Source organism: Arabidopsis thaliana, chromosome 4 (genome assembly GCF_000001735.4).
Source record: "Arabidopsis thaliana chromosome 4, partial sequence".
Classification (NCBI taxonomy): Eukaryota; Viridiplantae; Streptophyta; class Magnoliopsida; order Brassicales; family Brassicaceae; genus Arabidopsis; species Arabidopsis thaliana.
The window spans coordinates 8,908,261-8,922,118 of record NC_003075.7 but is presented as its reverse complement, the minus strand read 5'-3'; the positions used below and the strand labels follow the sequence as shown (position 1 = coordinate 8,922,118).

At 32.6% G+C, this 13,858-nt stretch overlaps 4 protein-coding genes across 6 annotated transcripts; 1 reads left to right on the top strand and 3 right to left on the bottom strand.

Annotated features, from left to right (window-relative positions):
* Positions 1-124: 124 nt before the first annotated feature.
* On the top strand, positions 125-3,151 carry AT4G15640 (adenylyl cyclase). Of its 2 annotated transcripts, none has more exons than NM_117655.4 (11): positions 125-420; positions 708-803; positions 883-1,037; positions 1,140-1,233; positions 1,358-1,428; positions 1,509-1,615; positions 1,720-1,841; positions 2,236-2,324; positions 2,403-2,462; positions 2,567-2,671; positions 2,755-3,151. In NM_117655.4, the coding sequence occupies exons 1-11, from the start codon at positions 267-269 to the stop codon at positions 2,872-2,874; spliced, it is 1,173 nt and encodes a 390-aa protein (NP_193299.3). In that variant the 5' UTR covers positions 125-266; the 3' UTR covers positions 2,875-3,151. The 2 variants fall into 2 exon arrangements, with proteins under 2 accessions (NP_193299.3, NP_001328576.1); NM_001341067.1 differs by lacking the exon at positions 125-420 and adding an exon at positions 462-641.
* A 92-nt stretch (positions 3,152-3,243) lies between these two features.
* AT4G15630 (Uncharacterized protein family (UPF0497)) lies at positions 3,244-4,859 on the bottom strand. Its single transcript, NM_117654.3, has 2 exons — positions 4,351-4,859; positions 3,244-3,766 (listed from the first exon to the last, which is right to left on the bottom strand). Exons 1-2 carry the CDS (start codon positions 4,590-4,592, stop codon positions 3,436-3,438), a joined length of 573 nt encoding a protein of 190 aa, NP_567473.1. The 5' UTR covers positions 4,593-4,859; the 3' UTR covers positions 3,244-3,435.
* A 1,596-nt stretch (positions 4,860-6,455) lies between these two features.
* AT4G15620 (Uncharacterized protein family (UPF0497)) lies at positions 6,456-8,466 on the bottom strand. Its single transcript, NM_117653.6, has 2 exons — positions 7,943-8,466; positions 6,456-6,918 (listed from the first exon to the last, which is right to left on the bottom strand). The coding sequence occupies exons 1-2, from the start codon at positions 8,182-8,184 to the stop codon at positions 6,588-6,590; spliced, it is 573 nt and encodes a 190-aa protein (NP_193297.1). The 5' UTR covers positions 8,185-8,466; the 3' UTR covers positions 6,456-6,587.
* A 2,707-nt stretch (positions 8,467-11,173) lies between these two features.
* AT4G15610 (Uncharacterized protein family (UPF0497)) lies at positions 11,174-13,356 on the bottom strand. Of its 2 annotated transcripts, none has more exons than NM_117652.4 (3): positions 12,725-13,356; positions 11,858-11,984; positions 11,174-11,699 (listed from the first exon to the last, which is right to left on the bottom strand). In NM_117652.4, exons 1-3 carry the CDS (start codon positions 12,955-12,957, stop codon positions 11,478-11,480), a joined length of 582 nt encoding a protein of 193 aa, NP_567472.1. In that variant the 5' UTR covers positions 12,958-13,356; the 3' UTR covers positions 11,174-11,477. The 2 variants fall into 2 exon arrangements, with proteins under 2 accessions (NP_567472.1, NP_001329530.1); NM_001341066.1 differs by having other exon boundaries at positions 12,191-13,240.
* Positions 13,357-13,858: the final 502 nt, after the last annotated feature.

Here is a 13,858-nt window from a genome sequence, read left to right as displayed (position 1 = left end):
AAAGAAGCAGAAAAAAATATGGATATACCATTATCAAATTAAAAGTAACGGTGTAAATTAGTTAATTAATAATATATATAGGGACTTCTATTTGCAAATAGTGCATTGTTAAAGGTCTAAATTCTAAAAACATAAACCCTAAATCTTTGATTCCGGCGTCTAGCCATCGTCCTTCTCCTCTCAATCGCGCGACTCTACTCTACTCTACTCTACTCAAAACCAATCAAAAACCCAACTTTGAATCACAACCAGTAGAATCACGAGTCATGCAATTCCTCCAGAACTCTCGTAGAATCGCTACGGTCTTAAAACCCATTGTTACCACCGAGACTAATCTGAGATTCTTCTCCTCTGCTTCTCAAATCTCAAGATCCTTCCAATGGCGGAGTCAAGCATCTTCGTCTTCCTCTGTATTAAAAGGTTCTTTTTTTTGCCATTTCACAGTTCCTATTGCGAAATTAATCATCCCCATCTTTGGAAATGGAGATTTTTTTTGTCCTACGCGAGATAACTTAACTTGTGTAACGTTAGGAAATGTAGCTAGTGAAGGTGATGATCCTGAAAAATTCGAACTTTAGTGTTCCAATTTTAGCTTGTGTCGAGATACGTACTTATCTTTCAATGCCTAGCTTAGGATCAATGTAAGTGTGTAAATGAATTAGCTTTATGTCATTGGTGTGAGTTATTAATATAATGATGTGTTGCAGGGATTGATAGTAGTAGTCACTTGTCCTCTATGAGCTTGTTGATCCCCAGATCGAGCTTTACGTCTGAAGCGGAAAAGCTTGCGGGAAATCCTACAGGTTGCTTATACCTTGCTTTGATTTTGAATTACATTTTGAGATCACCAAAGCGGTTTCTCATTGTGTTTCCTCTGTGTAGTGACTGTGAAGGATTTGCATGATAAAATGCTTAATTCTGTAAATGTCAAGAGATCAATGCCTCCAAATGCGTGGTTGTGGCTGTTGATTGAGAACTGTCAGAATCAGGATGATATTCATCTTCTCTTTGACGTTCTTCAGAATCTACGGAGATTTGTGAGTACTATATTGCCCTCTCTATTTACATGCTCTGTTCTGTTTCAGTTGAGATTTCTTATGATCAATCAATTCTTACAAATTTTTGTTTCTGGATTGCAGAGATTATCTAATCTTCGTATTCATGACAACTTCAATTGCAATCTATGCCAACAAGTTGCTAAGACTTGTGTACGTGTTGGGGCTATTGACTCTGGTACTCCCAATTTTGATTTTGTGTAGTTTTTTTTTTCTTAATCCAATCGAACAAGCTGTTAAATATCCTTTCTATAGCTGTTACATGGATCTGAGGGTACTAATGCAGTTCTTTGTGGTTGTAGGAAAGAAGGCTTTGTGGAAACATAATGTTCACGGTTTGACTCCCAGTGTTGCATCTGCACACCATCTTATGGTATTGGATATCTATATGTTTTTTCGGTTGTTTCTTTGTTAAACATAGACGTTTAAGTCATGTTCTGGATTGTCATGTAGTCATATGCACTAGAGCACAAGAATTCTGAACTCATGGAAGAAGTAATGCAACTCCTGAAAACGAATGATCTGCCTCTACAACCCGGTACAGCAGATTTAGTTTTTAGGTGAGTAGAATTGTTTTGTTGCTCGTACTTTATGGTTGGGTTGTGAAAAATCAGAAATATTTACTTTCTTATCATGAAATGAACTTTTAACTTTATTTTTGCAGGATCTGTCATGATACAGATAAGTGGGATCTACTAGCCAAGTACTCGAAAAAATTCTCCAAAGCTGGAGTTAAGTTGAGGAAGACCACATTCGATGTGTGGATGGAATTTGCTGCCAAGAGAGGTACTTTTGGTTTCCGATCTTATACTTGCATTGATTTATCAATCTCTAGAAGAACTGTCATTTCAAGTATACTTGAGATATGGCGTTGCAAACACTAGATGGATATATCAACCTATACATTGACTTGCACTGTTTTAGGACCTTTTGGTAATGAATAAAAAAGAACAGGAATCCATAAAAGTTGATTATTTTTCTCCCTGTCTGAAAGAAACCAAGATCAAAAATAGGTTCGGTAGAATAGACTCGTAACCCGTAAGTGTAGTTTCTTTCTTAGCTCATCTATTACCTGATCACAAATGGGATTTAGGCTAGACTAGTGATAGAACTCTAGTCCATGAAGGTTTTTTTTTTTACTCTACTGCCAATTGCTGATTATGTCAAATCCTGTTATCAGGTGATACAGAGTCGCTATGGAAAGTAGATAAACAGAGATCAGAGACATACAGTCAACACACTCTTTCTACTGCCTTTTCTTGTGCAAAGGTATTAACACATCTCTTTTTCGGTCTCATGTAATAACCAAATACCGAATTATATTTATAAATATTGCTCTTTTCACAGGGTTTCCTACTAGAAAGTAAACCTGAAGAAGCTGCTGCCGTCATCCAGATTATCTGCCAAGTGAGCCCAAAACCTACCTTAATATCTCTTCTCTTCTGATACAACCTTTCTTTTAGCTTTGATAAGTATTTAGTTTAAATATATGTGTATGACTGACTACGCAGGCATATCCTGATGAGAAAAAGTCTGCAATTTCGACTGAATTTGAGAAACTTGTAAACGAGTGGCCTGTGGACGTTATCAAGCACCAAACCGACGAAGATAAGAAGGTTAAAAGATATTCTCTCTATTTGTTATGTTTCAGCTCCTCATCTTAAAACCATACATAATCCTCCATTGTAATGATGAACAGGCTCTTGCTGCTTCATTGAAATCTGTGATTCCTTCAATGGTTAATACATTGCTAAGCTCGGGTTTAAAAGTGAGCGTGGATCTGGATGAGTTAAACAAGAACGAAGCTCTTCTCAGCTGAATGGTTGAATCAAGATTTGCAGAATCTCTTGGCGGCTCCACATGAACACATTCTTGTCCAGTTTCTTGCATCCTACGGTAACTCATTTTCTCATTTTGACCTATATGAACAAAACGCCAAGAGTTGTCCTGTTTTGTAAGCCTCAAATAAATTTTACTCTGTTGGACTTTTGTTCTTGATTTGAGTAGTAAAATCCATTTTGTATAAAACAAGAACAATTGAGTATCTTATGATAATGAGACAAAAAGGTTCATTGATTACAACTACTTATCTACTTACGTATTAATTCTCCATGTGAATCTAACTACATAGTCGAATAAAAATTGAATATTTTAATTTTACCATGTGAAAGTGAGTAAATGAAAATAGTTGTCAAAATTGAATCTTCTCACCATAGATAGGCAATGAAATTTAAAACTTAAAAAAACAAACAAATAGACAACTACATAATTGATGATAATGACTTTACATAACACAAAAAACGACAAGAAATAGAAACATGCAAATTAAGAGAAAAAACTTATTTTGTGTTTTCTGGTTTAAAGTTGCGTGTACTTAAGATTAAGGAAGTTTCAAAGCATCAAGAACAACAAGAAGCATAAACACAACTGAAGCAATAAGAGTGATAGCAACAGAAACAGCAGCTTGGTTACAGAATTTGCCAAACACTCCACAAACTTTTTTCCACATAACATGTTTGTTCCCATGCCTACCCATTAGCCCGATTGCTCCGGCGGCTCCAGTGCTGGAAAACAGTAAAGCCACCATCATAAGATCTCCTATCAAGACCGCCATCAACAAACTTTTGCTTCTTTTGCCTTTGCTGATCATCACAATCACTATTGAGATCGCGGTGTAACCGCAAGCTATCGCGTTTGCAGAAATGTTGTACCTACAAACATTTGTAAACATATATGGCTTTAAATCTGAATGTTATGAAAATCATGAAATATCTATGAATTAATTTGTCTATTTTTAAAAAAAATATTGTTTATATCTTATTCATGCCAGCTATGTTGTAAATTAATTATAAACTAAAATAATAGATTTGAATCAGAGAAAGATTGGCTATATGGACCTATTTCACTGTTGTATTATACAGTTTGTTGTTGAACATTTATGATGATAGGATTATTTAAGTATGAAGTTATTGTATAGGAGTTTATCTGTCTATAATATATTATTTAAAATGTAGATTAAAAAAATATACCAAAAAAAAACTTCAGCCATAAATCTAACATTCACATTATTAGAAAAAAACATAACATTTAAAGATGTAGGGTTTATGTTTATGTTGTAGTTTTGCATTTTTTCTAAAATATATTTTATATTGAAAATGATAAATTGCTACATTTCTGTTTTTTTTTTTTTTCACATGTAAACGCAACCGCAAACGCAAAAATGGCATTCGAAACAACCAAAATCTGAGACAACATGCATGTTTGTGAAAAGGAAAAAGAAAAGAGAGAGGCTTACACAAAAGCAGACAAGTAAGAGGCTTTGGCGGTTGTAGAGACATTAAGAGGAGGTAAAGTAGGAATAAGCTTTATAGGCACAACCTTTGTTTGTTTCGCAACACCAAGTACTGTCGCAGCTACCATTGTTAGGACCAAAGCCAAAACTCTCATCGTTAACTCAAGTCCTTTTCTCGACCCACTCTCTTTTTTTCCTTTCTCCATCTCCATCCCATCCACCTTGTTCTTGCTCTCGTGTTCCATTTAGGGATCAAAAAGAAGTGAAGAGGGTCAAAATGAGAGGAAAGAGAGATAACAAATTTTGTTCTTTTTGTTTTTTCTTTAAAGTTTCTCATGCTCTAGATGTGAGTAGAGAGCCGTATATATATATTAAAAAAAAAATTGAAATAGTCTTACTTAACACACATCAAGTTGTGGATAGTAATGATGTTTACGTGGCTTTTTAAGTTTATGTGGCGCAAGAGTGAATCTCAGCTTACGAAATAAAAACATATATGGATAATGTATGGGAACGAAGTGTGAATACGTTGTGTATATAAAAAAAAACGTGTGTATACGTTGAAAAGTTGCGAGGAAAACAAATTTGTGTAATTTTTGACTTAGTGTGTTCATTGTAGGTGTCAAAAAATAAGGTAACATTGGTATATGAAACCTGATATTCGTTTTGACCCAAAAAAAAAACTAAAAAAACTGATATTCGAAGTGCATACGGATAAATATGCGTTTGGTAATAGTATGGAATTTGTTGGATATGTGAATTCGCACAAAATATATTGATTTCTGTTAGGTCAGATATTTTGATTTCGGAAACTTGTTGGGCTATTTAAGTTACTGAAAATTCGAGTAAGTCTTGTACGTTCTAATTTTTCGAGCAAATACATAAATTTGTATAAGTATTTAATCTGATAATTATGATGATTATTTGTATTTGTATGCATCAAATACAGATAGTATCAGGAATATTGTTTGAAAGTAAAATATGATTTTAAGTGGTATATATAAAATATGAATCTTCGTATCTATTGCTTATTGATTTTGAGTTGAAAGCTCACAATCTAATATGGTATCAGAATTCGATCCGAACATACTCAACTCAATCCATATTGGTTCGGCCCAATACTTTGCTTACCGATCTATGCCCAAACATATCAAGATTAATGGTTAGAAAAACTATTATTTCGAAGGAATGTATTAGAAATATTGTCAAGTTGAATAGAATTTTAGGTGGTATATATAAAATATGAGCTTCTTGACCTATTGCCAATTAATTTTGAGTTGAAAATCCGCAATCTAATAGATACATTTTTAATTCTGTGAATGCTTCCTTTTAACTATCATATGACAATGAGAGTCAATGATCGGTGAAAAAAAATAAAATAATAATACACTATATAAGATATATACGGAAAAAAAGAAACATTTCCCTTTGTGCTTAGTTTTTAACTTTGGATATCACCACTAAAATTGTTAATAATAAAATGAAAAATTGTAATGTATGATCATAAAAAAAAAAATTAATAATTAAGAATGTCAACATAAACTCCTACATCAGGCTAAGCAGATGACCAGTTCGTCTAGGGAAATGATATTCCTACACCTTTAATCAGAAAAATACGTGAAGGTTGGAATTTTAGAAAATTAAAACAGATTTTGACTTAAAAGGTTTCGTATGTTCATTATAAACCAATCTACCTCAATATTTCGTATGTTCATGAGTGATACCAAGCAAAAACGTAACTCACGGTCCATTACTCTATTTAAACTCGGTTTGAATTTGAGCGTGGAGTTATAATATGAGTTAAATTCAGGTTTTGATGTGATATTTTCCAATTATCACGATGGCAAGAACGTAGAGAAGAAAATGAACACATTTATGATCAGTTTCTTGCATTCTACGGCAACTCATTTTATCATTAGTCCTTCGTGAAGTTGACAGGGAAAAAAACGAGAACAATTGTTCTTAGTGACTTAATCTTATCTGTTTAAAAGTAAAAATGTGTCACTTAATTGATATAAAGGTTCATTGCTTACAACTAACTATATGTCCACATTAGTGATTAGGATATCTTATCACGTCGTTATATAGTAATCAGTAGAGATAATTAGTTTCCGAATTTTGAATATATCGTCTCACCATAGAAAACGATGTGATAAAACATTAGAAGCAATAGACAATTACATGATTGTTGATAGTTATTTTACATCACACAAAACGACAAGAACAGAAACAATTAATAATTAAGGAAGCTTAATAGCGTCAAGAACAACAAGAAACATAAACACAACTGCAGCAAGAAGAGTGAGAGGAAGCGAAGGAGCAGCTCGGTGACAGAATTTTCCAAAAACGCCACAAACTTTCTTCCACATGACATGCTTGTTCCCATGTAAACCCATTAGCCCAATTGCGCTGGCGGCTCCAGTGCCGGAAAACAGCAAAGCCACCATCACTAGATCTCCTAGCAAAACCACCATTAACAACTTCTTGCTTCTTCTTCCCCTGCTGATCATCAGAATCGCTATCGAGATCGCCGTGTAACCGCAAGCTATAGCGTTCACAGAAATGTTGTACCTACAACATTTGTAATACCACATTGCTTATTTCCGTATTTTATGCATGTTCTAATGTAATTCTCTTCTCTTTTTTTGCCATGAAAGAGTAAAAATAATTAAAAATCAGATTAGCATTTAATTTGAATTCATGTTTCTAGTTTATAAAATTTATTTAGATATGTAGGCTATACACTTTTGGTCATGCCAGCTAAGAAGTAAGAACTGTTGGACACTAAATTTAAAGTAACATAAGAGCTGGAAAAATGTCAGGTAAAAATTGGCTATGGGCCAACATTGCTGTTGTGTCACATTTTTGGTAGTTGGACATTTATGATTAGCTACAAATTTTACTGTATACAGTATACTAGTCATTTTTCTATGATTGGTATTATATATGCATTTATGTGTAACATTTAATTATGAATACTCTACGGACCCATATATATGATGAGAAGGTTAATTATACAAAATATTAGTTCAGCAGTCCTTTCCCGCATGCAACCAACAGGTAAGACTCTAATCAATTATCAGCCTCGACGTCTCAAATTTATCACTTTATCCGTAATTAATAGTTTTATTTTCAACTATGTAGACGTAACCAAATTCTACTGTTTCATCTGTGAAAAAGGTAAAATCGTAATTAATTGATTTTTTCTAAATAATTTTTTATATATATTTATCGGTTATATTATTATTACTATATCGGATAACATGTTATTTCACATGACTTCTATTTATAATTTTGACATGCTAGTTTTTTTTTTTTGTCAATTTTACTAAATTTTTCGATACCAAATCTGTGAATCACATATTATAGTTAGGGAGTTTTTTTAAGCTTACTACTCAATATATAACGTCAAAGCCAAACGAAAAATTTCTACACTAGAAAATTACTTTTTACAAAAAGAAACTAGGAGTAAAAGTTGAATTCTTTTATATCTGTAGTTTTAAAAGTGGGCTTATACAAGCCTTAATTGGAAACAATCGAAACGTACATGCGAGCCACACGTGTGTGTGAAAGGGGGAAAGAAAGAGAGACTTACACAAATGCCGACAAGTAAGAGGCTTTGGCGGTAGTAGTGATATCAAGAGGAGGCAAAGTGGGAATAAGCTTAATAGACACAACCTTTGTTTGCTTTGCGACACCAAGTACTGTTGCAGCCGCCATTGTTAGGATCAAAGCCAACACTCTCATAGTTAACTCAACTCCTTTTCTTGACCCAAGCTCTCTCTTTCCTTTCTCCATCTCCATACCATTCATGTTGTTCTTGCCCTCGTGTTCCATTATTAGGAATCAAACAGAAGTGAGGAAGATCAAAATAAGAAGAGGAAGAGTGAGAGATAACAAAGATTGATCGTTTTCCCCTAAGCTTCTCATGCTCTAGATGTGAGAAGAGACATGTATATATATTGAATACGCTTACTCGGATAATAAGACAAAAAGAGAATACGTCACTAAATGATGTCTACGTGGCTTTTAGTTTATGTGGCACACTAAAGAGATATTAGCTTATGAAACAAAACGCTATTATGGATACATACGGATCGCAAAGTGTGAAAACATTTCATTGACTGGTATAAAGCACAATAAGAAAGAATAGTCTCTAAAAGTAGAAATTTCGGAGGCCACATCTTCATTGTCATTTTAGAGTGATTTGACTCGAATACAAAAAATGGTTCCAAATTTGGCAAAGTGTCTTGTTTTTTAGCATATTGTGTAAAAACGATCGGTGGTAATAATAATATTGTTGTTTTCAAAAAAAAAAAAAATAATAATAATAATAATAATACTTTTGTCATTATATAAGATCCATAACGAAATGAGTGCTAAACTACTAATATTGAATTCTAATCAAAATAATAATCTCTTTAACTATAGGCATCAACCATTAGAAAAAGTAACCAGATCTACGCGAGTCTAATCTTACGTATAATTCGATTTCGTTTAAACAAATGGCTAGATTAAGTTTAAAACATTGTTTTCATAAAAATATACATAACAACTTAAACTAAATAGAGAACAGAAAATAAAACTAAGTTGCATAAAATCGGAAATGCAAAATATTTTACAATTAACCAAAAAAAAACGGATGTGATGAGTATGAATTGAAATATTAAACATCACATAATAGTAAGAGTTATGAACCAACAACAATCTAATACATCAATTTAAATAACTCAACTAAACATAATTATCCTATTGTTCAAATCCAATTTTAGATCATCATTTTAACCTTATTTTCTCAGTTCAACCAAACTAATTATCTCAAACTCCCGGTTGTGGAGAGAAATACTTTCAAACTCAAGCCTCCAAAAACTAATCTCATACGATTAATCAATATCTTGGAGCACCTAATCAACCAGTTGAGGATCTCACATATGACCAAACTATATTTGTAAACAATATTTTTAGTATTAAAAAAACTCGTGTACATAAATGTTAAATTACTAAATTAGTTATAGAAATGTCAATAAGAAATATAAAAAACAAACATCAAATTTACTTATCTCGATTACGAAATAGAGAGCAAAACTTGACGAATGCCAAAGCATGCAACCTAGAGTAAAAATTGGTAGTTTGTGTAGTAGGGAGATCATTGAAGGTCATAAATCAGTGCATTGCGATACTTAATGCAACAATGGCCGTTGGCAAGTGTGGGTACTGACAGCAGTGTTTTGGAAATACTCAATTTAAGAGAAATAATTTTACGGCAGTCATCTTCACATACCATACGATTATGTATACACCAACTCGAACTCGTGTCTATTACAAATGGCGACACATACTAATTTATACAAGAGTTGTATGTAATAATAATATTGATATATTCACATTATAAACAAATACGTTACGATATAGTAACTGTTGAAAAAGAAAAATTGTGAAGAATTTTACGAGTCATTTACTTTTGTTCATAAACTTGACTTGATCAAAATGAATGGACCAAAAACTAAAAAGTAACCGGAGCAATAAATAATTCTTTATCGACTTTGGCAAATCTTTTGGTAGAGCAAAAGCAAAAAGTCAGAAGTTGACCATGTTTTAAATAACCGGATTATCGCTCCAAAAAATAAGAGCAAAAATCATTTTTCCAAATTTATTTCTAAGGATTTTTATTCTCAATTAGTAAAATGTTTTATAAATGCTTAACATATTTCTCTACATAAATGATAATACGGATAAAGAAAATGATTTAAAAGATAGATCACAAATTTAGTTGAAATTGTATCTGTTTCGATCCCTCCACGAGACATGATGTTTTGGCCTAAACTTTATGGTTAAGAAAAATACAATATTAAACCTAAGTACAACTTTACTTTTAACACAATTTATGAAAGTTTTTATTGTTTGTAAAGACGATCGAAAACCAAAATAAATTATGAACAATTTGAAGGTAATTCGGAAAAATGTTTTTCGTCATGTGAATATGTGATCTCTTCCAAACTAATGCATGGGTTCATATAACCCAAGGCAAACAATAACAACAACAAATTGTATTGTGTAAAACAAAAGTTGTAATTTTGATTTGTAAATGGAGATAGACTACCAATATATACATCTAAAACAGTAAAATCTAACAAGCACCCCATTTATTTGTTTGCCAACATTACACTTTCAGTGTAATATATCAGTAGAACTTTCAATTTAGTAAAGCTTTAATATCTTTATGAATTATTGCTTCTCCTAATAATTAGTTGAGACAGACGTATAACGGTAGATAGAGGCCGTATAAAGTCTTATAATGTCTTGGGACAGGCATGCATGGGGCTACGAGACCGTATACTTGTTTTCCATCACATCTTTTATTTCTTTTTTTAGGAGTTTCAATAAAAGTCAATCTTTTGCATTACCCATATTTGTTCACAAGAAAATATCATTGTTTTGTTTTTTTCATTGATTTTGTTACTTTAATGAGTTGTCAAAACTGTTCCAAACAAATGGGATACTAATAAGGTCGTTGGATAACACATATCATTGCGATTATAATATCTAAGATTCTGAATTTAGCTATTAGAGTTTCTTACACGCAATCATAAGCTAAAATAATAGCCCGTCATGCAGGACACCTAGACTCAAAGATACGTAATACGTAAGTAAATTGATAATTTTATTGGATAATCTTAAATTATGGGTTCTCTTGAGGCTACGGCTACACTAAGATATAATCTTAAATCTAATAAACAAAGATATGATTACAAAAATTGTGACGTAACAGATACCAGCTGTCAACGGTCAAATGGCTAACGAATCATTTTCACTAAAATTTATTAATCCCAATTATTTTTGCCATCTTGGACCAAAATAGTTTTCTTTATGAATGCAAAAAGATATCGAGTCAGAATGCTCGATCACACAATTATACAAAACACTGAATAAAATTCAAAGATTCACTAGAAACCTCGGTTTACAAATACTTTAATCACACAATTATACAAAATCAACGAAATTTAAATAATACAACACTTACAGAACTAAGACGCATACAAGTCAACTTCGACAGATTATACCAAATAAAAAAACAAAAACATCATCAATTTGTATTACCTTGAGAGAAACAACGAAACAAAGAGAGTGACTCAACGGATTTTCTTGTAGAGGGAGAGGACAGAGATGATGGATAGGAGGAGGAGGACAACCGAAGCAAACAATGAGACGGCGATTGCTCCTCCAACATGACGGCAAAACTTGTCGTAGATATGACAGATTTTGCCCCATCTAACTTCTTTGTTTCCCTTCAGACCAAGGTAAGCTACTCCACCTCCTGCCCCGGTTGCTGAGGCCACTATCCCCACCATCACCTGTTAAAACGTTGTTGTTGTTGTATGTAAGTAATGAAACAAAACATGAAGTTTATTACTTTGAGTAATTTCATAAAGTGATTTGCATTGATTTTAAATTCATTTTTTTTTTTGTTTCGGCCGGTTAGTAATTGTGCGAGCTAGAGAGAATTAATTACCGCATCCATAATGGCAAGATTTAGCAAGAGAACCGCAGAGCAGGAATGCTTCTTGAAAGCAGATACGGTGACAAATGTAGATACAATGCTGTAAAAGCATGCCACGGATAATGCTACCACAAAGTATCTACACATTAGCAAACGAAAAAAGTGGATTTAGTTAATTAAATACTACATAAATTAAAAGATTTATACGATATTTAAATCATCTGATACAAAGATGTTTTTTAAAATAGGTTGACAAAAAAGAAAGAAAGAAGCTGCTTTATCATTATCACTGAACATTTACTATAATTTTGAGTCTTTTTCGTTAACTAAAGTTCGCCAACTTACTTTTGACTTTCCACAACCTTTGTTTCGAAATTCCAACTACTCCCACACGTAAATAAACAATTCATATAAGATCGGCGATTTGTATGTATAAATTTTACTTGTTAAGTATATGTTTAAACATTTACGTGATACTACATCCTCTTTTCCATATACATGACCAAAATCCTCTTGGTTTCTCAAAATTAAATATATATTTTTGTATACATGAAAAAATCCACGCTCTGACCAGATTTTCAATGGTCCATACATGTGACCGATCAAGCGATCATTGTATTACACTATCCTAATTTGACATGACTTCTTCTAAGTTAGGATTAAGATATGGTTTAAGACCCGTGTTTGATAAAACAACCTCTATTACTTCTCCAAACAACACAACAACCCATAATTATATTGTCTACTTAGTTTGACTATATATGAGATATACAAATCACATATGAACTCTGGCCCTTAGTCACATTTACTAAAGATGATCAATCAAATTCGAGAAAATAAAAGAAAATATTAATTAATGAATTATTAGGATGAACTTACATAAGAGCCGGTGAGTTGGTGAACTCTGCAGCAGGAATACGAATGGGAGTTCCAGGAAGGAATATATTCTTGGTCTGTTTACTTGTAACCATTACCACTATTGATGTCAAAGTGGCTGCAAACAGAACAAATCTTAGGACAACTTGAGTCATCGAACAACTCTTCGTCGTGGTGCCGGTTCCTGGCGCGGTCGATCTCTCGGTGTCCAAAGTCGATTTGGTTTCATAACCCATAGCTTAATCTTGAATTGTTATAGGAAAAGTGAAATGAATTTTTCGTTATGGGGAGGTGGTGAAATTTTTGGTACGTTGAGAGGGGGTTTTATATTGTGGCTTTGTGTGTGTTAGCAAGAAGTAATTGAGTTTTTTTTATTGCTATAATAATGTTTATTACTATTATAATATTAGGTCGTGGGACTAATTTGGTGGGTGTTTTGGACACGCCAGAGATATTTGAAAATTCATAAAGAGTCAATATGTTCATATATATCCGTAAGACTCATCTTCTGGCATTCTCATCTTTTATTGGTCTTATGGTGGCTGTTAATGTGAAACTACGCTAAAATATCGTCTGTGTGTGAGTGTGTGTGCGTAAATTCATGTTGCCGATATTAGACAAAATAAAAAAGGAACAGTCGTAACCTATCTACGTGTATACGATAGACCAGAGTTGACATTTTAATTAAAATTATTTCCTTCCTTTATTATGAGATATATCGTTAATTATATGCCATTTCATAAAACGCCTAATACATTTACCGCAAAAAAAAAGAAGAGTTACATTAAGTATCCACAATTTGACATATTTTCGTGTATTTCGTATCTTCACCACCAAAGGTAAATGTGACTTAGTTGATATTGGTTTATGGTCTAGAATAACAAAACACCACAAATTACTAAAAATCAAAACAATTTTTTTATCTGACCTAATTAATTAAGCCGATATTTTTTTTTATGAAAGGCAGTTTAATTGAGATCAGACTAGATTTTTGATGTTTTGTTTTCAAATGTAAGAAAAATTACGAATAATATATACAGGACACCAGATTAAATAATATTACAAACTAATGAACTAATGATAAAAATGAGTAGAAAATAAAATAAAAACTTGAAATGGACCAATTCCAACCTCGGA